This window comes from Simochromis diagramma, unplaced genomic scaffold, assembly GCF_900408965.1.
Source record: "Simochromis diagramma unplaced genomic scaffold, fSimDia1.1 OVJJ01000367.1, whole genome shotgun sequence".
Lineage (NCBI taxonomy): Eukaryota > Metazoa > Chordata > Actinopteri > Cichliformes > Cichlidae > Simochromis > Simochromis diagramma.
The window spans coordinates 661,466-685,679 of NW_024387288.1; the positions used below are offsets into that span (position 1 = coordinate 661,466).

The 24,214-nt window shown below is 47.8% G+C and overlaps 1 protein-coding gene across 3 annotated transcripts; it reads right to left on the bottom strand.

Moving 5' to 3' along the window:
• Positions 1–387: 387 nt before the first annotated feature.
• Positions 388–11,340, bottom strand: galnt11 (UDP-N-acetyl-alpha-D-galactosamine:polypeptide N-acetylgalactosaminyltransferase 11 (GalNAc-T11)). 3 transcript variants are annotated; one of them, XM_040003867.1, is made up of 12 exons: positions 10,867–11,340; positions 8,998–9,254; positions 8,387–8,510; positions 7,916–8,082; positions 7,710–7,835; positions 5,240–5,489; positions 5,046–5,163; positions 4,741–4,893; positions 4,439–4,654; positions 4,247–4,351; positions 3,641–3,778; positions 388–3,551 (listed from the first exon to the last, which is right to left on the bottom strand). In XM_040003867.1, the coding sequence occupies exons 2-12, from the start codon at positions 9,218–9,220 to the stop codon at positions 3,417–3,419; spliced, it is 1,755 nt and encodes a 584-aa protein (XP_039859801.1). In that variant the 5' UTR covers positions 9,221–9,254; positions 10,867–11,340; the 3' UTR covers positions 388–3,416. The 3 variants fall into 3 exon arrangements, with proteins under 3 accessions (XP_039859801.1, XP_039859800.1, XP_039859799.1); XM_040003866.1 differs by having other exon boundaries at positions 389–3,551; positions 8,998–9,251; positions 10,926–11,339; XM_040003865.1 differs by having other exon boundaries at positions 389–3,551; positions 10,926–11,339.
• Positions 11,341–24,214: the final 12,874 nt, after the last annotated feature.

The window sequence follows — 24,214 nt, forward strand, 5'->3', positions numbered from 1 at the left end:
TGGCAGTCCATTCTCCCTGCAACACGGACTACACTGCCCATGATGCTACATTCTTTAGAGCTATGCTTGTAGCATTCTGCCTGTTAGCTTAGCACAACAACAACGAAAAGGCGCTCTCTCACCCAGGAAACACACAGTCGCAGAGAGAGAGAGAGAGCGTCGCCCTGTAACCATGGCAACCGTAACGCTGCCGCCTGGAACAACAGAACGTAGCTGTCAAACAAAACCCAAACAGTCCTGACCCGCGACAAAATGAAACAGGAAAGTACCGCAGTGTAATCCATTTATTTCAACAAAGTAACTGTATTCTGAATACCACCTTTTTAAACGGTAACTGTAACGGAATACAGTTACTCATATTTTGTATTTTAAATACGTAACGGCGGTATATGTATTCCGTTACTCCCCAACACTGGTAATATTAACCGACTCCATCACTTCCTTCCTCCCAATGCTGCTGCCGTCCTTGTCCATAGTCTTATTACGCCCCTTATTGATTACTACAGTTCCCTCCTATTTGGTCTCCCTAAAAAGTTCCTTCATAAACTCCAACTTCTTCAAAACTCTGCAGCTCGGGTCATAACTTGCACTCCGTCAAGAGCTCATATTACAACAGTTCTTCAGCAGCTTCGCTGGTTGCCTATAAAGGCCAGGATAAACTTTAAAATCTTACTTCTCACGTATAAGTGTATCCATAAATCTGCTCCTTCCTATTTGTGTGACCTGCTCCATATCACTACTGTCTCCCGCCCTCTCAAATCCTCATCTGCTATTCATCTTACTGTTCCTTCCGCTCATCTCATCACTATGGGACACAGAGCCTTCAGTCGCTCTGCACCTCGGCTCTGGAACTCTCTATAAGAAATATAGACTCTCTTCCCACATTTAAGTCACAGCTCAAAACACATCTGTTCAAACTGGCTTATTCGCTTTAGTGCTGATTTTAATCTGTTGTCAAGTTCTGTTTCGCAATTTTAACTTATTTTATGCATTTTATGACTATTGCTCCTTTTATTAATTTTGTTCTTTGTAAAATGGTAAACGGCCTGTATTTGTAAGGTGACCATGGGCTTTTGAAAGGCATCCTCAAATAAAACGTATTATTATTATTATCACACATGAAAGCCTTGGAGAGGAGGATGGTGCGGTTTCTGTTCTGAAACTTAAAAGTTATGATGCTCATATTTTTTTGTAAACCCCGCCTTTGGATATTTTCCTGCGAGCTGCTCGGATTCAAACGACACCTGTAATATTTCACAGCAGCGGTCTCCTCGCCGTGTATCACTGTGGGGGACGAGGACCCTACAATCCTCCAGCTAAGTTTGACTTCTCCGTGAGTTTCCCTTTGATGACTCGCACTGTTAGAGCTGCACGACGGTGATTTTGGGCACAGACGCACGGAGGTTAGCCTTCATAGACTATGGGCACATTTACTGTAAACCGACACACGGGCCAGTGTTTAAGGTTAAAGGTCGGAGAGCTGCAGTCAGCTGAGACTGACGTCCCACTGAAGACGTCCAGATGAGCACAAGACTTTTTCAGGATCATTTACAGTCATTTAAGATACCTTTATTAGTCCCACACGTGGGAAATTTGTTGTTAAGGCTGCCGACCATTGCCAGCGCCATCTTACCCTTCTGACCATACATACATTATACAAACATCACATGGGGAAGACAGGTCAGAGAGGTATAACAATGGAAAATGCACAACATGAGGAAAGACAAGGAGACAAAAATAACTCCCCTAGACTGACCTCCAACAGGGAGATCAGTTTGAGAACAGAAAAAAAAAAAAAAAAAAAAAAACACCTCAGCACATGAATCATCACATCTCACAACATAGAAGACATGAGCTTGGAAGGCGTTTGGAGGGGGTGAGTGTAGGACTGTGTCAGTGTACATGCGTATGTGTGTGTTCCGTGTTCAACCAAGAGAAAGTGTCCCTTCACCCGATTAGGCAAAAGTCAACAGTCTTCGGTCGACGCGGGTGGCCTTAAATGAGGAGGGAGAAAGTCATAACACAGTCTTGTTATCTAAGGGAGAATTGTTATTCCCGTCAGCTTTTGCCTTGAGCATCCAACTGGCGCCACATGAAATGAAGATGGTAGCTGTTTTGGTTAGTGCGAACAAACTGCTTCCAATTTTACAGTTGTCTAATGTCCGTCACTGGTCACAAGTCTGGAGCCGTGAGCCTCTCCACGATGTTATCCATCCATGCCGAGATGTTATCCATTTTGCTTATAGGGCATGAGTGTTTACGACAGCCGTGAGCCTCTCCGAGATGTTGTCAGTCGGTCTCAGTACTCACAGCAGCCCAAACTTCTCCAAGATGTCATTCGTGCTGCACCTGATGAGCCCATTCTGAGAAGCCAATCAACAAAGCAGGCAGCCTTGTGGGGATTTGAACAGCCGTTTCCGCTTTCTTTATCCTTCAATAAGCCAGGGCCGAGCCAGGGCCGAGCCAGGGCCGAGCCAGGGCCGAGCCAGGGCCGAGCCAGGGCCGATCAGCAAGAACCCTGTTATCATGGTTCCAAAAAGGTGTCTTCAATGTCTTGTCACGGGCTCTCCCGAACCCAGGCTTCTCGTTGAGGGTGTCAATTGCATTCAGGGACCAGTTGATCAAATCCATAATTCTTTAGGTTTTTAGAGAACAAGTCTGGGAGACTCTCTTAGGGTTAGAGAATAAGCGAGACTATACAAAAGACATGAGAAGCCAAGCAGGAAAAATAAGGGAGAGGGAGAAAGTGCGCACCCACTGTGGATTACCCTGACGGTAAGTAAGCTCCGCCTTCCTTCCTATCATCGGTGGCATCAGAACTGATCTCACGTGCATGCTCGCACCAACTTCATTGAGGAAGCTCCTCATTAGAAATAACTGCAGATATGGTTCTGGTGCATGAGCGGCGGGTCAGCATCATCAGGGTTCCACGGGGAGACACGAGAGCAGTGGCGACGCTCCGAGTCCTTCAGTGAGTGAGTGTTCGGTTTTATTCCAGCTCTCTGCAGCTAACGGCCCTCTGAAGCAAAACGTTTGGACTTACAGCAACCTTTGACCTGAGGAGGACGGGAAGTGCTGTCGCTGCTTTAGAAGCACTTCCTGTGTGAACAGGATAAAAACCCTACAGAAAAGCCTGCAGTGCTTCTCTGAGGACGGAGATGCCTCAGAGGTCACATGATGAAGGCAGACCAAGTAAACATCAGATCACTGATCAGATTAAATCAGTCGCCAGACTCCAGGACTTTCCAGGTCCTTAAAAGGACCTTGAAGAAGTTCCAGGCGTGCCTGGGCATGGCGTCCGGCATGGAGAAGTTCTTCTGCGACTGAAACATCAAACTTAAAATGAAAAACACGAAACATTAAATGAGCAGGTGAGAATCGGAGATCATTCCGTCCACGGCACCGCGGCGTCCTCCTCAGGCCTCCAGCTGCCACTGCTGTGTCTGCGAGCCATCGCATATCGCCATGGAGACGTAACCTTTCTGTCTTATTGGCTGGGAGACAGCTGCAAGACACTGACCGACGGAGACCTGGTAGATCCGGTTGGACTTCTACAGGAAACACAGAAGGACACGTGACACTGACTCCTCCTCCTGATGACAGTAAACCCCACCCACACTGTGAGGACTGTGTTTCTCACCCCCAGGCTCCACTGCTGCGACCCCCCCGAGCCGTGACACTTCATCAGCCTCGGGGGGTCAAAGGTCCTGACCTCTGACACGTCCAGACACAGCAGACCTGCCAGGATCAGCTGACCCTCCTCGTCATACGCCCAGTCCTGCACACGTAAAGGGTTAAAGGTCACGGTGAAGACAGACGCTCTTACTGTGATAAACAATTGTGTTTATTAAAAACGTGCGGTCAGCGAAGTCGCTGACTCGTTTATGAAGCCGTGACGTGCAGGTCGGGACAGGCCGCATCTTCAGGGGCGGAGCCCAGCAAAGACTCGAAGCCTGATTGGATAGAGGTGTGTGAGAAACACCCTTCAGCTGACCTCTGGGCTTTGAAACATCATTGGAGTCACAGAGGCTTTTCATTGGCTAATGACTCGTCAATCATAGGTCGTTAGCCAATGACTGCGAGCCTTTACTCTCACGTCTGCTGTGAAGATGTTACCATGGTTACATCTATATTTTACGTTTGTGTAAACGTGTACTTTAGCTCCGCCCGTGCCGCCACCAGGAATCACAAATCTCTGTGGTGATTCGGTAAACCGATGTTGCGTGTGGTCATGTGATCGGCTCACCTGCTCGGGGTCTCGGGGGTCACACGGTCGCAGAACGACGGCGCCGCCCTTCTGACTGGCCCGGCCCTGGGCTACCAGACAGCGTCCGATGGCGAGGTTCCGTAGCTGGAAGATGGCGGACACAGAGGACGGAAACATGAAGGTAGTTCATGTGACAGGGGGCAGACACGAACGTGTGGTGAGTTAAGGTACCCGTCCTCGCTGCAGGACTTTGGGCCGCTTCAGGCCCTTGTTGATGAACAGCGGCTGCTGCTTGTTGCCGTTGGCGGCGGTCTGCATCTCAGGGTAGACCGTGTCCAGGTACCAGCTGAACGAGTGGCACTGCAGCCGCTTCCTCAACGCCACGCGCTCGCCGATGTCGCCGTAACTCCGGTTGCGCAGCTCTGGACGCAAAGAGAGATACTGCTCCTGATTGGATGAGAGAGGCACAGGAAATGAGGCCACCGTGCTGGCATCCAGAGAGTGCGCACGTGTTTGTGTGTGTGTGTGTTTACCTTGTACCCGTCCATCCACACGTGCGCCAGCCGCAGGGAATTATGGGCCATGGTGTCTTGGCCGCCCGGCGAGCCATAGGGCCGCCGTTTCCTGAAGATATGGCCAACCCTGGAGCACGGGATGATGAAGAGCTGACCGCCGCACATCCAGATCTGAGCGAGACAGCGAGAAGGTGTAGCAGCAGCTGCTCTCCCCTCTTCCCACCACTTCCTCTCTATGCGCTAAGCTAACTGCTAACTGAGAGAAATGTGTGACTGCTCCTTTAATGACCCCTTCACTGACCGTCAGTAAAACAGAGTCTCACCCTGAAGGAGATTTCCAGGTTCTCTCCCCCCCAGATGTCCATGCCGGCGTCGTATTGGCCGAGCTCGTTAAAGTACTTCCTGTTCATAGCGAACAGCCCGCCTGCCATGGTGGGGGACCTGAGGGGGAGCAGAGCAAGGGGGGAGGAGTTAGAGGTCAGACCAAAACTGTACCTCGAGGCTGTTAAAACATCACCTGATGGGTCCGGAAGCTCCCTCAGGCCCGCTGAGCTCGGAGGGGGGCACGGGGTCCCACTTGAAGTGCAGCCCCCAGTTGAAGCCGCCCCTGACGATGGGGGAGGGCGAGTAGGCGAGCGTGTCGGCGGAGATGATGTCGATGACGGGGCAGACGACAGTGCGGCGGTCCTTCTGGATGGGCGCCAGCAGCGGCTGCAGCCATGCCTGGTTCACCTCACAGTGGCTGTCCAGGAACACGAGCACCTCACCTGGACGCGCACACAAGGTGAATCAGACTGTGATCTGACCTAACCTGATCTGATCAGAAGGCCCCGCCCCCTCAGAGGCTTGTGAAGGCTCCTAAAAACACTGAACACTGAATTCAAAGCTTAATAGGTGAGACCAAATACTTCTGTCCACATGGTTACAGAGCTGTGCAAAGGTCTTGAGCCGCCTGTCATTTCCTTATAGTTTTCCTGTATTTTTGAAGTGCTCTTGAGCAACAGATCTCTGGCTTTCTGGAGCTCTTTCTCATCTTTGGCTGCTTTTCCTTATTCCGGAGCATCCTTCAGGAAGCTCGGCGAACTATTCCTGAGGGTCCAGAGATGACACAGAGCTGCTCAGAAGGATGACGCTCCGCCCCCAAACACTGGTTTTACACGTGTATGTGCAGACGTTGATTCTGACTGATTTACACGCACGTTTACACGTTTCAATAAATCGCTGTACATTTTTCTCATTTAAAAATATGAGGGGAGGCTCAAGACTTTTGCACAGACCTGTGCACATACAGGGAATGCAGAATTATTAGGCAAATGAGTATTTTGTCCACATCATCCTCTTCATGCATGTTGTCTTACTCCAAGCTGTATAGGCTCGAAAGCCTACTACCAATTAAGCATATTAGGTGATGTGCATCTCTGTAATGAGAAGGGGTGTGGTCTAATGACATCAACACCCTATATCAGGTGTGCATAATTATTAGGCAACGTCCTTTCCTTTGGCAAAATGGGTCAAAAGAAGGACTTGACAGGCTCAGAAAAGTCAAAAGTAGTGAGATATCTTGCAGAGGGATGCAGCAGTCTCAAAATTGCAAAGCTTCTGAAGCGTGATCATCGAACAATCAAGCGTTTCATTCAAAATAGTCAACAGGGTCGCAAGAAGCATGTGGAAAAACCAAGGCGCCAAATAACTGCCCATGAACTGAGAAAAGTCAAGCGTGCAGCTGCCAAGATGCCACTTGCCACCAGTTTGGCCATATTTCAGAGCTGCAACATCACTGGAGTGCCCAAAAGCACAAGGTGTGCAATACTCAGAGACATGGCCAAGGTAAGAAAGGCTGAAAGACGACCACCACTGAACAAGACACACAAGCTGAAACGTCAAGACTGGGCCAAGAAATATCTCAAGACAGGTTTTTCTAAGGTTTTATGGACCTGATGAAATGAGAGTGAGTCTTGATGGGCCAGATGGATGGGCCCGTGGCTGGATTGGTAAAGGGCAGAGAGCTCCAGTCCGACTCTAGACGCCAGCAAGGTGGAGGTGGAGTACTGGTTTGGGCTGGTATCATCAAAGATGAGCTTGTGGGGCCTTTTCGGGTTGAGGATGGAGTCAAGCTCAACTCCCAGTCCTACTGCCAGTTTCTGGAAGACACCTTCTTCAAGCAGTGGTACAGGAAGAAGTCTGCATCCTTCAAGAAAAACATGATTTTCATGCAGGACAATGCTCCATCACACGCGTCCAAGTACTCCACAGCGTGGCTGGCAAGAAAGGGTATAAAAGAAGAAAAACTAATGACATGGCCTCCTTGTTCACCTGATCTGAACCCCATTGAGAACCTGTGGTCCATCATCAAATGTGAGATTTACAAGGAGGGAAAACAGTACACCTCTCTGAACAGTGTCTGGGAGGCTGTGGTTGCTGCTGCACGCAATGTTGATGGTGAACAGATCAAAACACTGACAGAATCCATGGATGGCAGGCTTTTGAGTGTCCTTGCAAAGAAAGGTGGCTATATTGGTCGCTGATTTGTTTTTGTTTTGTTTTTGAATGTCAGAAATGTATATTTGTGAATGTGGAGATGTTATATTGGTTTCACTGGTAAAAATAAATAATTGAAATGGGTATACATTTGTTTTTTGTTAAGTTTCCTAATAATTATGCACAGTAATAGTCACCTGCACACACAGATATCCCCCTAAAATAGCTAAAACTAAAAACAAACTAAAAACTACTTCCAAAAACATTCAGCTTTGATATTAATGAGTTTTTTGGGTTCATTGAGAACATGGTTGTTGTTCAATAATAAAATTATTCCTCAAAAATACAACTTGCCTAATAATTCTGCACTCCCTGTACACATACAACACCAGACTCTGGCTTTCATACGGTTATTGGAGGAAGAGAGAGAGGCCTAACGAGGCAAAGGAGGGTTCTTCGTCCTCCAGGAAACAAGAACAGAGCAAGGAAAGTAGGTGACGAGGAGGCACCTGTAGCGTGTGAGGCTCCAATCATGCGTCCTCTGATGAGTCCTTCCCTCCTCTGGTTCCTCACTAGATGGACTTTTCCCTGAAACTCCGCCCTGACGTAGCGGTCCAGCTCGTCCTTCAGCTCCTCTGCACACAAACAAAAATCCGCCATGAGCCACGGGCCGAGCCCCGCACCAATCGAATTGCACCAACTGGCTCGCCATTACCCAGCTCGCTGTGGTCGTCCACCAGGATGATCTCGTGCAGCAGGTAGGCCGGCGTGCGGTCCAGCACGCTGTGCACGGTCCTGAGCAGGGCGGAGAGCGCCTCGTTGAAGAAACAGATTACGACGCTGGCAGAAGGTAGAGCCACAGAATAGGACTTCTCCCGACACCTGAGAGAGAGGCATCATGGGTAAACAACAGGGCTCGCCTACACGTCGACGCATCGCGCGACGCCACAGCAAGTTGCAGGTACACGTGACTACAGTCGGCTTCAGGTGATCCGGACAGTGACGCCACAGACCTCAGAACAACCGCCGGGTCACCGCCGACACCTGCACGCTGCTACGGGGCGCTTCACGTTTTTATGGTCGTTACACCTAAACGAGCTCACTCTACAGAAACCACAAAGTTAACTCAGATTTACTGGAAGACAGAGACACAAAGGCCCCAGTGTGCCCAGTATCAGCTTCTTACTGGGTGTCTCTGGTGTCGGGCAACTGGCGGTGGAAGCCCAGCCTGTTGGAGATGAGGACGTTGAAGGCGTGACGGTGGTAGCCGCTGTCCCGAACCTCTTGATCCGCCTCGTTGAAGATCATCCCTGCAGACGGACACAGAGGCTGACACATCACATCATCTCACACACACACACACACACACACACACACACTCCTTTAATTTTAAATATGTTTATATTGTCTATTCTTATTTAACTCAATGTACAGAATTCACCTGCTTGCTGCTACTGCTGCACATTCACCTAATGTGTATATATATAATGTTCTTCCTCTACCCCCCATTGTTGCACATGTCGAGGAGCGTGTCAGGTTACATTTCACTGTGTGTTATACTTGTATAACTATGCATGTGACAAATAAAGAACCTTGAATACACTGAGGTGTTAATCGTGACATCAGAGACTTGGCCCTGCCCCCATTTGCCAGTTATCATTCATTTAGTCTGACAGACCTCTGGTTTACAAAGACTCTGAAAACAGGTCATCACTGACAAGCTCTCAGGCCCCACCCCTTACTCCACCCATCACTGCCGCTCTCCCAGCAGTACCTGAACGCATCACGGGCACTCACCCATCTCTGGTGAAAGCTCCACTCCATTACTTGGCAGCAGAGGCCGACGCCCCCCTCTACGATCGGCCACACCTCCAGCGATTGGCTGCCCGAGGTGCCTCATGGGAGTCCTGCCACGGTCAGGCTCCGCCCCCATGGAAAAATACAGGAAGAGCAGGAAGGACCAGGTGGCCGAGGTGACGAGGCAGCCATAACAGAAGTACCGCAGCGTGACAGTGGTCATGGCGGGCGAGCAAGCATGGCCTTACATTACACTGCTGTAGTGAGACAGAGAGAGAGTTCATCAGTCACAGACTGTGTCCCAATCCAGCGACCGCACGCTTCGTAGTGTGCACGTGGAGAACGACTACGTCACGGCGATGCGACGACGGGTGTCCCAATACACAGTGTACTCCAAATGCGGTCGACAAATGCACCCTTCACTTGCCCAAATTAGAAGTGTGGCCTGGTGTACACTTCGTGGTACCACGTATCCCACAATTCATAGCGCGGCGGTGGGTGTGGACATTTTGTTCGGAAAAAAACAGCAGATGGCTGAAGCCGGGCGGCCGAAGAGCAAACTTTTAAAAATAAGTACTGAATATTATGTCACTTATTTATGTGCAAATGTTTAATAATGAAGATCATTAAAACATGACTGTTGGCCACGTGTCAGCAGAGTTATGTGACATTAGTGACGTTTGTACTAACTTGGTTTTAAAGCCTTTAAAATATACGCCGTTCAATAGTCGACCTTAATCTCACAGAGAATGTGATGATTTTGTGGATAATTAAAGTCAGTCATATATCCACAAACACAACAAGCTGAAAGTCAGTGATGCTGCTCGGTTTGCAGTCCTGAATATCACGGCACAAGCAGGATTCACTGCACTGTTAATGTTAGCTGTGTTATATTGCTGCCTCTGTTCGGTGGTGTCGAGCCAAACGGACTTTAACGTGTGTTTGAACGAGCTGACGGTTCACTCGTTAAGCTGAAAGAAAGATGCTTTAATCACAGCAGTCACATTGTAATGTAACTCACATAATTTGTGTGGCATCTTATTGAATGCAGAACAACTGATTGTTCTGTAAAAAGTTTGAAATGGTTATAAAAAAAAAAATAAAGGTAAATGGCTGCAAATAACTTGTGCATATGATTTTAAAATTGACAATTTATATTTGCATTTAAAGTTATGAAATATGATTCATTAAACATGTTTGTGGTTGTTACAGAAAAAATATCACTTTTTCTACTCTGACTTTATGTTTTCTGTCTGATTTTAGATCAATTGTGTTAATACAGTCTGTCAGAATGAAAACATGACTAAAGTCAGACACGTGAGGCTGTGCTGAAAAGGATGATTCCAAACGAGGCAAAGTAACAAGTTTTTAAAGGTGAAATGTAGAGGAAACATCAAAAGTAGTTAAAATGTCCAATTATACCCTGGATCCCAGAGGTTACAAAAAATAATAAAATAAAAATTTAAGTAACGCAATAGTTACTTTTCAAGTAATTAATTACTTTTAGAATCTTGTAACTCAGTTACTACCTCAGTTACCTTTTTGAAGACGTAACTAGTAACTATAATTAATTACTTTTTCAAAGTAACTTGCCCAACACTGGGGGTCAGAGGTCAAAGCCTGAACCTCCAATCAGCTCTCAGGTCGACTGATCACAGGGTTAATCTATTTTCAATGAGTAACCTGGAACTGCTGCTGGCGTCAGCACACCTGAGGACAGGTGTCCTGTGTCGGCAGCTCAATCATTCACCTGAACTCGTGACTGACACAGATAGAAGAGCAGCTCCGACCAGGGTACATTCAGAAATCCTCAGATTTAAGGGGCTCAAACACACACTCCTCCACACCGAAAGTTCGGCTTCAGCTCACCTGTTAGAGACTGTGCGCACACACGCGCGCACAGTGAGAAGCAACTGACCCGAGCTCACCTGTAGTCATCCTACTGCTTCACAGAGGCTCCATCTGTCCGTGCGGCTCTCTGGGCTTCAGCAGCAGGAGGTGCAGCGGCTCCCAACGCGAGCCACAGCAGCACAGTGTCCGATAATGGAAGCCGCTCTCTTGGCCCCGCTAGCCGAGCACGGAGGCTGAGAGTAGCGTTAGCAGCTCGCTGTGATCCTGAAGTTCTCTCCGTGGATTTTACACGGAGTCCCACGCGGTACACTCACCGGCACACTGAGCTGCTTGCTCGGCGGCACTCTGGCCGACGGTCAGCCGGCTGGTCAGTTAGCCGCTGAGGCTAAAGTGAGCCGCAGAGAAAACAGAGACACGTGACTTCCGCTCTGCTCCTTCACCATAAGACACACCGCTGCCAAAGAAAAGGCTGTGAACGCTTTCAAAGTAAAACAGGCTGTATCCCAATTCAGGGTCTGCAGCCTTAAAGTACGCGGCCTTAACGGTCCACAAGGGCCGCGTACTCAAAGACCGCTAAGGCATGCGAGATGGGATGGTCTAGCCTCCATCGCGTTCACAATCTTTTGTCCATTTGTTTGTTTTTATATGAGCTTTGTGTGATTTGATAAGCTTCTGAGGCTGAGACCACAGGACTGTAAAAACATGATTGTTGGGCTTCATTTCTGTACTGAACAGTCATTTTAGGATTAGCTAGTTAGCTAATGTTGTTCATGAGACTAAAGTCATCTCACTTTGGTAATGTAAATATAATATGGCCAATATTATAGTTAGTATTTATCATTATTAGTTATTACAGCAGTGAACTTGAACTCTGTGTCAAATACTGAGCTTCAGTAAAGATTCAAGTTGCAGTTATTTATATTTCCTATCACCTTAAATCTTCACTCAAAGACAAGTATCTTTGACAGTGTATATACAGATGTATTATATATGAGAGACAAATATTGTTCGTTTAATATGTTGGCATTACTAAAATTGGCTCAATGCTTACAAATATGTGTAAAAAGCAAATGTACGAGCTGTGATAACTGTGTCTGATAGAATGAAGAGTAGACTGATATATGAAATATTCCTTTATTGGGTGAGAAAATCCGACCATGTCATAACTGCTGTAAGTCACACAGAATAGATATCAGAGCCTTAAACAGGCTGACTTCTGCTAAATGGGTCAAACTGGGCAGAAAGTCTACAAACACATAACATCCTTATAGAATATGATGTAACACTATAGATCAACTTAGCTCAGAATATATAAAGCATATAAACAATTACAGCAATATGATGCAACAAACACAGCAGTGCTACTGATCCAAAATACTCAAAGCTTCATAGAACTGAAACCAACATTTATTTTTAGCTCCATTCTGCTGCAGATACATACTTTAGGTTCCTGAACATTAAACTTGTTGCTGCCTTTCATAGTGTGTAACTTGAAGGCCCTGAGTACTTTCTCCCACACTGAAAACACTAGGATGATAAAATTATTTGAACATTACCTAATAAGACTGATTCAGGACTGATTTAAACTTTGCTAGCAGTCCTTCACAAACAGGGAACAGTCTGTCTATTCTCTCCATCTGTCAGCTGCTACTGGCTCTTCCTCCTCCTCTTCCTCACACACTGCTGAGTTTGTCCTGGTGGATCATCAGGGGTGCAAAGCCTCACAGATGATGTGCAGCAGTGGATCCCGGAGGTTGTGTCCCAATTCAGGGTCTGCACGCTTGAAGTACGCATTTTAAGTGTGATTACATTACCGTCACGCGACGACGGCTGTCCCAATCCAAAGTGTACTCCAAATGCACTGTCGATTTCCCCAAATATCAAGCGTGGTTCGGTGCACACTTCGTGGTCCCATATATCCCACAATTCATAGCGCGGCGGTGGGTGTGGATAATTTTGCCGCAAAATAAGGCAGAAGGGAGTGGCCGAAGAGTGAACTGTCAAAAGTAAGTCCTGAATATGATGTCACTTATTTATGTGCGAATGTTTAATAACGAAGAACATTAAAACATTGCCGTTGGCCACATGTCGGCAAAGTTGTGTGACATTAGTGATGTTTGTACTTTCAGCATTAACTTGGTTGTAAAGCCTTTACATACATATATATGTATATATATTAGGGGTGCAACGATACTCGTATCGATATTGAACCGTTCGATACAGTGCTTTCGGTTCTGTACGCATATGTATTGAACAATACAAAATTTTTCATTTATTTTATCAACTTTCCTTCTGACGATGCTGTCTATGTTGAGCGCTCAGTGGATCTGCGCTCGACAGTGCAGCCTAGGCGGAGTAGTTGAACGCAGATTCACTGAGCGCAGGGCAAGCTAGCGAGACAGAAGCTAAGCTCTCCTTGCAACATGGCAAATTGAACCTCCCCCACCCTCATTCAGATCTGGCGTTTGGAACTATTTTGGTTTTCATGTGACGTATGACCCTGAAGGTAAGCGCGTCATGGACTAAAGTAAAACAGTATGTTGGCTGGTAGAGGACCCGAGCTTGAAGGATAAACAACAACAACAACAACAATCTTTATTTATAGAGCATATTTAAAAGCCTTGGGCATACCAAAGTGCTTTACATAAAACAATAAAAGGTTCAAACATTGATAACGGATAAATAAGAATAACGAGTTATGTTCATAGATAAAAGCTACCAATAAGAATGACTACAGCACATGGTAATAGCAAGATAAAAGCTGTACCACCATAATAAAAGACACCAATAGAAAGATAAGAGGGAATAATACAAGAGGTCAATAGGTAACAGCAACCAACCAAACAAACAAACAAACAAACCAGCAGTTAAAAGGAGGAGAAGGCAAGTTTAAAAAGATATGTTTTAAGCTGAGATTTAAAAGAATGAATAGAATCAGATGCCCGGATGCCAATCGGGAGATTGTTCCACAGCACAGGTGCGACAAGAGCAAACGATCGATCACCTCTAGTCTTAAGTCGAGATCTGGGCTGAGCCAGCAGTAACTGTGACGATGACCTTAAAGCCCTAGCAGGAGCATAAGGGTTTAAAAGGTCCTTAAGGTAGCTGGGTGCAGTGTTGTTAGTAATTTTAAAAGTAAACAACAAAATTTTAAATTGAATACGATATTTGACAGGCAACCAGTGCAGATCGGCAAGGACAGGAGTAATGTGGGCAAACTTGCTGGTTTTAGTTAGAATGCGAGCTGCAGCATTCTGAACTGTCTGTAATCTCTGTAAAAGGGAAGAGTGGAGACCACAATAAAGTGAATTACAATAGTCTAGCCTCGACGTTACAAAGGCGTGGATGAGCTTTCCGAGATCTTTATGCGGGATATAGCGCCTAGCCTTAGAGATAAGACAAAGCTGGTAAAAACTAGATCTGACAACAGCAGACACTTGTTTGTCAAGTGAAAAGGAGCTATCAAATAAGACACCCAGATTCCTGACAGTATCAGAGAGAGAACAACTAAGAAAACCAAAGGCATCCCGGAGTTTGGCACGAAGGGCGTTACTACCAAAAATCATAATCTCGGTTTTCTTCTCATTAAGGATAAGAGAATTCGACAACAACCACTTCTTGGCCTCAGACATGCATTCTCGGAGGCTATTCAGAGACAGAGCAAGATCGTCGTTTAGCTCAAAATAGAGCTGGATATCATCTGCATAATAGTGATAAGCAATATGGTATTTCTCAAAGATGGCACTTAAAGGAAGCAAGTATAATGAGAAAAGGGTAGGGCCCAGCACAGATCCCTGGGGGACACCACAGCAAACAGGTACAGCCGAGGAAGAGGATGTAGCCAGATGTACCGTAGAGAGCCGATTGGAGAGATAGGATTTAAACCAATCCAGGGCAGCGCCCTTGATGCCTACAGTGTGCTCAAGTCTCGCTAATAAGATATTATGGTCAACCATGTCAAATGCCGATGATAGATCCAAAAGCACTAAGACTGAGGGGCGTCCGTTGTCAGCCATTAGTAGGAGATCATTACCGCCCGCAGGGGCATGCTGGGTGTTTTTTTGTGTTTTTATATATACAGTGGGGCAAAAAAGTATTTAGTCAGCCACCGATTGTGCAAGTTCCCCCACTTAAAATGATGACAGAGGTCAGTAATTTGCACCAGAGGTACACTTCAACTGTGAGAGACAGAATGTGAAAAAAAAATCCATGAATTCACATGGATAGGATTTGTAAAGAATTTATTCGTAAATTAGGGTGGAAAATAAGTATTTGGTCACCTCAAACATGGAAAATCTCTGGCTCTCACAGACCTGTAACGTCTTCTGTAAGACGCTTTTCTGTCCCCCACTCGTTACCTGTATGAATGGCACCTGTTTGAACTCATCATCTGTATAAAAGACACCTGTCCACAGCCTCAAACAGTCAGACTCCAAACTCTGCCATGGCCAAGACCAAAGAGCTTTCAAAGGACACCAGGAAAAGTATTGTAGACCTGCACCAGACTGGGAAGAGTGAATCTACAATAGGCAAGCAGCTTGGTGTGAAAAAATCAACTGTGGGAGCAATCATCAGAAAATGGAAGACATACAAGACCACTGATAATCTCCCTCGATCTGGGGCTCCACGCAAGATCTCATCCCGTGGGGTCAAAATGATCATGAGAACGGTGAGCAAAGATCCCAGAACCACACGGGGGGACCTGGTGTATGACCTGCAGAGAGCTGGGACCAAAGTAACAAAGGTCACCATCAGTAACACACTACAACGGCAGGGAATCAAATCCCGCAGTGCCAGACGTGTTCCGCTGCTGAAGCCAGTGCATGTCCAGGCCCGTCTGAAGTTTGCCAGAGAGCACATGGATGATACAGCAGAGGATTGGGAGAATGTCATGTGGTCAGATGAAACCAAAGTAGAACTTTTTGGTATAAACTCAACTCGTCGTGTTTGGAGGAAGAAGAATACTGAGTTGCATCCCAAGAACACCATACCTACTGTGAAGCATAGGGGTGGAAACATCATGCTATGGGGCTGTTTTTCTGCCAAGGGAACAGGACGACTGATCCGTGTTAAGGACAGAATGAATGGGGCTATGTATCGTGAGATTTTGAGCCAAAACCTCCTTCCATCAGTGAGAACTTTGAAGATGAAACAAGGCTGGGTCTTCCAACATGACAATGATCCAAAACATACCACCCGGGCAACAAAGGAGTGGCTCCGTAAGAAGCATTTTACAAATCCTACCATGTGAATTCATGGATTTTTTTTTCACATTCTGTCTCTCACAGTTGAAGTGTACCTCTGGTGCAAATTACTGACCTCTGTCATCATTTTAGGTGGGGGAACTTGCACAATCGGTGGCTGACTAAATACTTTTTTGCCCCACTGTATGTATGTGTATATATATATATATATATATATATATATATATAAAAACACCCAGCTCGCCCCTGCGGGCGGTTTATCCTTCAAGCTCGGGTCCTCTACCAGAGGCCTGGGAGCTTGAGGGTCCTGCGCAGTAGCTTAGCTGTTCCCAGGACTGCGCTCTTCTGGACAGAGATCTCCGATGTTATTCCCGGGATCTGCTGGAGCCACTTGCCTAGCTTGGGAGTCACCGCACCTAGTGCTCCGATTACCACGGGGACCACCGTTACCTTCACCCTCCACATCCTCTCGAGCTCTTCTCTGAGCCCTTGGTATTTCTCCAGCTTCTCGTGTTCCTTCTTCCTGATATTGTTGTCATTCGGAACCGCTACATAGATCACTACGGCTGTCTTCTTCTGTTTGTCTACCACCACTATGTCCGGTTGGTTAGCCACCACCATTTTGTCCGTCTGTATCTGGAAGTCCCACAGGATCTTAGCTCGGTCATTCTCCACCACCCTTGGGGGCATCTCCCATTTTGACCTTGGGACTTCCAGGTTATACTCGGCACAGATGTTCCTGTAGACTATGCCGGCCACTTGGTTATGGCGTTCCATGTATGCCTTGCCTGCTAGCATCTTGCACCCTGCTGTTATGTGCTGGATTGTCTCTGGGGCATCTTTACACAGCCTGCACCTGGGGTCTTGCCTGGTGTGATAGACCGCAGCCTCTATGGATCTTGTACTCAGAGCTTGTTCTTGTGCTGCCATGATTAGTGCCTCTGTGCTGTCTTTCAGTCCAGCTTTGTCCAGCCACTGTTAGGATTTCTGGATATCAGCCACCTCCTCTATCTGAAGGTGGTACATACCGTGCAGGGCCCTGTCCTTCCATGATGGTTCCTCGTCTCCCTCCTCTTTCTTGGGTTTCTGCTGCCTGAGGTATTCACTGAGCACTCGGTCAGTTGGGGCCATCTTCCCAATGTATTCTTGGATGTTCGTTGTCTCATCCTGGACTGTGGTGCTGACACTCACCAGTCCCCGGCCCCCTTCCTTCCGCTTAGCGTACAGCCTCAGGGTGCTGGACTTGGGGTGAAACCCTCCATGCATGGTAAGGAGCTTTCTTGTCTTTATGGCAGTGGCTTCTATCTCCTTTATTGGCCAGCCTATTACACCAGCAGGGTACCTGATCACGGGCAGGGCGTACGTGTTGATGGCCCGGATCTTGTTCTTACCATTCAGCTGGCTCCTCAGGACTTGCCTGACCCTCTGCAGGTACTTTGTGGTTGCAGCCTTTCTAGCGGCCTCTTCATGGTTCCCATTCGCCTGCGGGATCCCCAGGTACTTGTAACTGTCCTCTATGTCTGCAATGTTGCCTTATGGTAGTTCAATCCCCTCAGTTCTGACTACCTTCCCTCTCTTTGTTACCATTCGACTACACTTCTCCAGTCCGAACGACATTCCAATGTCATTGCTGTATAGCCTGGTAGTGTGGATTAGTGAATTGATGTCTCGTTCACTCTTGGCATACAGCTTGATGTCATCCATGTACAGGAGGTAGCTGACAACTGCTCCGTTCCATAGTCGGTATCCGTAGCCAGTCTTGTTAATGATCTCACTGAGGGGGTTCAGGCCTATGCAGAACAGCAGTGGGGACAGAGCATCTCCTCGGTAGATCCCGCACTTGATGGTGACTTGTGCTATGGGCTTGGAGTTGGCCTCTAGTGTTGTACGCCACATCCCCATTGAGTTCCTGATGAAGGCTCTTAGGGTCCTGTTGATCTTGTACAATTCTAAGCATTCCAGTATCCAGCTGTGGGGCACTGAGTCATAGGCCTTCTTGTAATCAATCCAGGCAGTGCACAGGTTGGTCAGTCCGGTCTTGCAGTCTCGGCTGACTGTTCTGTCTACCAGTAGCTGGTGTTTTGCGCCTCTGGTATTCTTGCCAATCCCTTTCTGTGCCCCACTCATGTATTGACTCATGTGCCTGTTCATCTTAGCCGATATGATGCCTGACAGGAGCTTCCATGTAGTACTGAGGCAGGTTATTGGTCGGTAGTTGGATGGGACCGGTCTCTTCTTGGGGTCCTTGGGGATCAGGACCGTTCGACCTTCGGTTAGCCATTCCGGGTGTCTCTCGTTAACTAGCAGCTGGTTCATTTGTGCTGCCAGATGCTCTTGGAGCGCAGTCAGCTTCTTCAGCCAGTAGGCGTGAACCATGTCGGGCCCTGGTGCTGTCCAACTCTTCATACTGGAGACCCTTTCTTGGATATCTGCCACTGTGATGGTTACTGGACCCTGTTCAGGGAGGTCGCTATAGTCTGCCCTCAGATCCACTAGCCACTGAGCATTGCCATTATGGGTTGCGTCCTTCTCCCATATGCTCCTCCAGTATTGCTCCGTCTCTAGCCTTTGTGGTGCCATTCTCTTATTGTTCCCTTGCCACTGAGAGTACACCTTTGCTGGTTCTGTGGAGAACAGCTGGTTTATTCTCCTGCCTTCTATCTCTCTGGTGTACCTCCTCAAGCGGCTGGCCAAGGCTGTGAGTCTTTGTTTGGCAGTTTCCAAGGCATATGGACAGTTTGCTGTATTCGAAAGAAGAAAGGTGCGGCAAAGAAGGTGCATAATTTCTTATGCACCTTCTTTGCCGCGCCTTTCTGCAACAGTTGGCTAACCTCCCTCCGTGCTACTTTGATCTTGCCCTCTAGCCTCCTTCTCCATGGAGGGTACTGCCCCTTGTGGCTGTTCAACTTGTAGCCAAGCATCTCACTGATCACTGCTGCCGTATTGTAGATCAGCTTGTTAGTGTCGGTAATCGTGGTTGTAGGTATCGTCCATAGTGCTGCATTAACATCATCTAGCAGACCTTCTGAGGGTACTTCACGTAATCTTGGTAACCAGGGATCCAGGTTTCAAGCTTGGCCATGATCCTATTTTTCAGGTCAGTTCCTCTCGCACTCAACGATCCTTCTCCTATCGCACTTGGGGCTATGTACCAATCTCGAGTGGGGGTGATGATATCTCCCCCCTGACCTAGCGCCCTGACTCCTCCTTGCCGTAGCATTTATGTTGTACCTCGTCAATCTCTAGCTGTGATAGCAGTCCCTTCTTTCGAATGTTGGAACACTGAGCTAGTATCATGGTTGCTAGGTTGCACCTAAACGCGTAGTGAGGGTGTGCTGGGAACGTCTAGCAGAGGCCCCAGTCCACGAGATTTTCAATGCGCACCTCCAGCAGAGCTTCAACGGCATTCCGAGGGAGACTGGGGACCATGTTCAGCATCTCCATGTTCCAAGCTACTGCATTGAGCTGCGGCTGCGAGGTGGTTGGTGCCTAATGTGGTGGTAATCCCCGAACCAAATGGTGGACACCAGAGGTGAAGGGAGCCACCAGGCTGAAGAAGGAGTCTTATCGGGCTTGGTTAGCCTGTGGGACTTCAGAGGCAGCTGACAGGTACCGACAGGTCAAGCGGAATGCGGCTCGGGCAGTGGCTGAAGCAAAAACTCGGGTGTGGGAGGAGTTTGGAGAGGCCATGGAAAAAGACTTTTGGACTGCCTCGAAGAGATTCTGGCAAACCAGCCAAAAACTGTTGGACCTCTGACTAGTTGCCAGTGATCTTACCAATTCAACTTATAATGGACATAAGGCGTTACCTCCATTCCTGTCTGGGATACCAGCTAACCTTTGTCGGACCCGGGCCCCAGCTTCACGGCGAAAGCGTTTCAGACGCCGGGGCAAACATAGCGGTCTACTCGTGAAACTTAAGGCATACTTCGTGTGCTCTTCCCCGGCTCCTTGGAACGAACGTGGATCTGTACCTTGTCATGCCTTTTATCGGTGCTCTCTGGAGCCCATCGATGCCTGGCTGGTGCCCGTTGTTGGCTCGGATCAGATGTCCCAGCTGCGAAAGATTTTCCCTCATCTTCGTCGGCGCGGTGCGAACCTACAGAACTTGCGGCCGCTGCGTCGGGTCTCACTGTCAGCCACAAACACGCTGACCTCCACCAGGTTTGGATTGGTGAACACTAGATCGCTGAGTAATAAAACTTTTATTTTAAGGGATTTATTTATGACCCAAGGACTGGATTTCCTCTGTATAACTGAGACATGGTTGAGGGCCAGTGAGTCCAGCGTTTTCACAGATCTCTTACCTGATGACTGCTGCTTTTTAAACTCTCCTCGAATATCAGGCAGAGGAGGACTAGCGGTTGTTTTTAAGAAGCAGTATAAATATAAACCACTGCCATTATCAACCTCACCTAGTAGCTTTGAACTGAGTATGTTTGAGCTAGGTCGCTCTCACACAGTGCTCTGTGCTGTGGTTTACAGACTCCGCAAATACAATAAGGACGTCTTAAATGACTTTTCTGATCTGTTGGCTGAAATTATGCCAAAATATGATCATGGCATATGGCAAAGGACTTTTTAAATCTTATTGACTCTTTTGATCTTGTGCAACCTGTGTCTGTGCCTACACAAAAATATGGGCACACGTTGGATCTTGTTTTAACTCACAATTTACCTGTCTCTAACTTAGAGGTTTGTGATGTTGTATGGTCAGACCATAGGCCTGTCCTGTTTGAGGTTTTCCTTCCACTAAAGTTAATCTTCCTCCTGTTGCTGCTAGGTGCTGTCGTATTTTTAACCCTTCCTCTGCTGGACAGTTCTCTATTGTTTTTAATCAGAACGGCGGCCTTCCTGATTTCATATGCAATGATACAGAAGAGCTGAGTACGTGGTTTTACTCTGTCTGCCAAACTGCTTTAGATTCAGTGGCCCCCTTTAAGCTTAGGCAAGTAAAAGCCAAATCTGAACCCCGGCTGAATGAAGACACCTGTGCTGCCAGAAGAAAGTGTAGGAGAGCTGAACGTAAATGGAAGAAGGATCAACTTCAGGTGTCATACCAAATGTTACAAGATTACTGGAATTCTTACCAGAAAACTGTAAAAGATGCTAAGAGGAAACATTTTGCTGCTATTATTCAGGCAAATTGTCATAAGCCTCATGTCTTATTTAAGACTATTGACATGGTCCTTCATGCTCCACAGACTGTTGGTGTCGAGTCCTCTCAGGAAATTAGTGAAAACTTCCTACACTTTTTTATTGATAAAGTGCTATCTGTCAAAGCGCAGACTTGGGTGGACTGTTCCGGGCTCTGTGGGGCCGGGCGGCGCTGCTGCACTGGGCCCCGGTCTGGATGGGCCTGGGCCCCCTTTCCCTGGTGGGTCGCGGAGTATGGGGGTGCCTACTGGGGTCAGCGGGGGAGCTGGCCCCAGGGAGGGGTCACTTGCCCCTCCCTTCCTTCCCTCCCCATCTCCAGCTGCCTCCCTCTTCCCGCTCCACCACAACCACCCACACATGCAGGGCCTTGGAGTAGGGGTGTGTCACCAGGGTGCAGAGGAGGCTACCCCCCCGTCCCCTTCTGGCTGCCTCTGCCTCAATTTTATCCCACAACTTAGACATTCACATTACTCACACTCTCATTACACATACATATAGGACCTTGGGGGTGGGCACGCTACACGGAACCCAAAAGACCATCAGGGTGTACACCTCACCCCTGGCGTTGTTGCCCACCTCTCAATTTTAAATACACGTAGACATTGAGGGCTATCAGGAGGGACTATGCGCTTACCTGCTGCTCTCTGGCAGGTAGCTCCATGCCCTCCTGGGTTTTAAATGCACCTTAGAACACACATGCATCAACACTACAATGAGTGGGTGGAGGGAGGTTTGGAGTCTTCTCTCACCCCCGTTCTCTGCGGCCTGCTGGAGCGGGGGGGCTAGGAGGAGGAGTTGGCCGTCCGACTGGGGTCTGGAGTGTGGGGCCTCCCTGCTGCTGTGGAGTCGGGGCGGTCTGCTTCTCTTCACCCCAGGGAAAAGGGTAACACCACTTGGGTCTGGGTGCAGCTTCCCCCTCCAGGGGCAAGGGTACCTAGACCCGGTTCTTAGAGTACGCTTGGGGAGTGTGATCGTGTGTACAGCATCTCTTTATGTCTGTCTCCACGTTGGGTGAGTGTTGAGTAATTGCATATGAGAACATGAGGGTGGGAATGGATGTTTGTATCTGTGTGTGCCTGTATGTCTGTGTCTATATGTCAGGTTGGGTATCAGACGCCACCTCTCTGGGGACATCTCAGGCCCTCCAAGGTTTGGAGGCCTATCTCCCCCCACCACCACTTCCCCTGCCAGTGGCGGACTCCCTCAGACATCGGTGCGTTGGTGGTTCTTTGTGTCTGGGGATGGGTGTCCAGGTACACACCGGCTCACTCCTTGGCGGCCGCTTATCGGGGCCTGGAGCCTGGGGCTCGCTCGGGCCACTTCGGAGGTGGGGTGCCCCCAGCCTCTCGGCCTGGGGCTCGGTCACTCAGGCACAGCTGGCTGCCGGCAGAGCTCACGGGCGCGTCACTGCAACCCCCCTGGCTTCTGCTCCGCAGCTGCTGAGTGAGCCCTCATCTGGGACTCTCCTCAGCTCTTTCTGGGACAGTGGCGCGGCTGCCCCTCTGTTGGTCTTCCTTGGTCTCTTGTGTTCTGGGGGCCTCTGGATGTCTGGAGTCTTGATCTCCTCCATACCTGCTTCATGCCCTGGAGGACGGGGCAGTGCCCCCCCCCACACCCTCTAGCAGATCATTACATGAAGGAACCTTTTAAAAAAAAAAAACAAGCGCGTCCATGCTCACAGGTGTACACACGGATGATCACACCCACAAACTACACCCTTTTTGGCTCCTGCCTCAAAGCACACTGTGTTCTGTTGATCTTATGTGCTGCACAATAATGTTTAATATTTAGTATTTACTGTCAGATTCCCATATATCATTGTGATGTTATTTATTCTATTACTCTTGTTCTCTTCTGCTTGTTTTTTTTCTTTCTCAACAGGTGATCCAGGTGATCGATATACAGTGTTGGGAAGGTTACTTTTAAAATGTATTCCATTACAGAATACAGAATACATGCCCCAAAATATATTCTGTAACGTATTCCGTTACGTTACTCAATGACAGTAACGTATTCTGAATACTTTGGATTACTTAATATATTATCATGCTTTTTACAACAACGTGAATATACTAATGCTGTGTGATTTATTACTATTACTGAAGGTCTGCGACTCCGAACTGTAGTAAAGGGACCTCTGACTAATACGGCGGGGTCCCTGTCGGCTCGTAGCCGAAAAATAGCTTTACTTTGTTGTGTGGGTCAACTTTTCTTGCGAGAGACAGAGAGAGGCGTTGAAAGGCTGCTCCAACGGAACTTATTGTTTTCGGAGGAAAACACGAACACGGTGTACAGTCGAGTCTTAATAGCTTACTTACAACTGGGCTCGTCAGGCTCTCTTCTTGGCTGAAGTGGTTATTATTATATTTACATGCTTCCAGCTCCCGTTTTTCCTCGATGACAACTCGTACCTTTCCACTCCCCTTTTTCTCCCTCCTCACGCTCACAGACCCATAACGTGTATGGCAGTCTATTCTCCCTGCAGCACGGACTACACTGTCCATGATGCTACATTCTTTAGAGCTATGCTTGTAGCATTCTGCCTGTTAGCTTAGCACAACAACAACGAAAAGGCGCTCTCTCACCCAGGAAACACACAGTCGCAGAGAGAGAGAGAGAGCGTCGCCCTGTAACCATGGCAACCGTAACGCTGCCGCCTGGAACAACAGAACGTAGCTGTCAAACAAAACCCAAACAGTCCTGACCCGCGACAAAATGAAACAGGAAAGTACCGCAGTGTAATCCATTTATTTCAACAAAGTAACTGTATTCTGAATACCACCTTTTTAAACGGTAACTGTAACGGAATACAGTTACTCATATTGTGTATTTTAAATACGTAACGGCGGTACATGTATTCCGTTACTCCACAACACTGTTGATATATGCATTTTTTTTTCTCTGCTCATTCTGTTGGTTTTTGTTTTTTTGCCCTTCTCCCCCGTCCCTCTTGTCAGCTATTTTTCTTTCCCTCGTTCTTTCTCCCCTTCTTTCCCCCAGTCAAG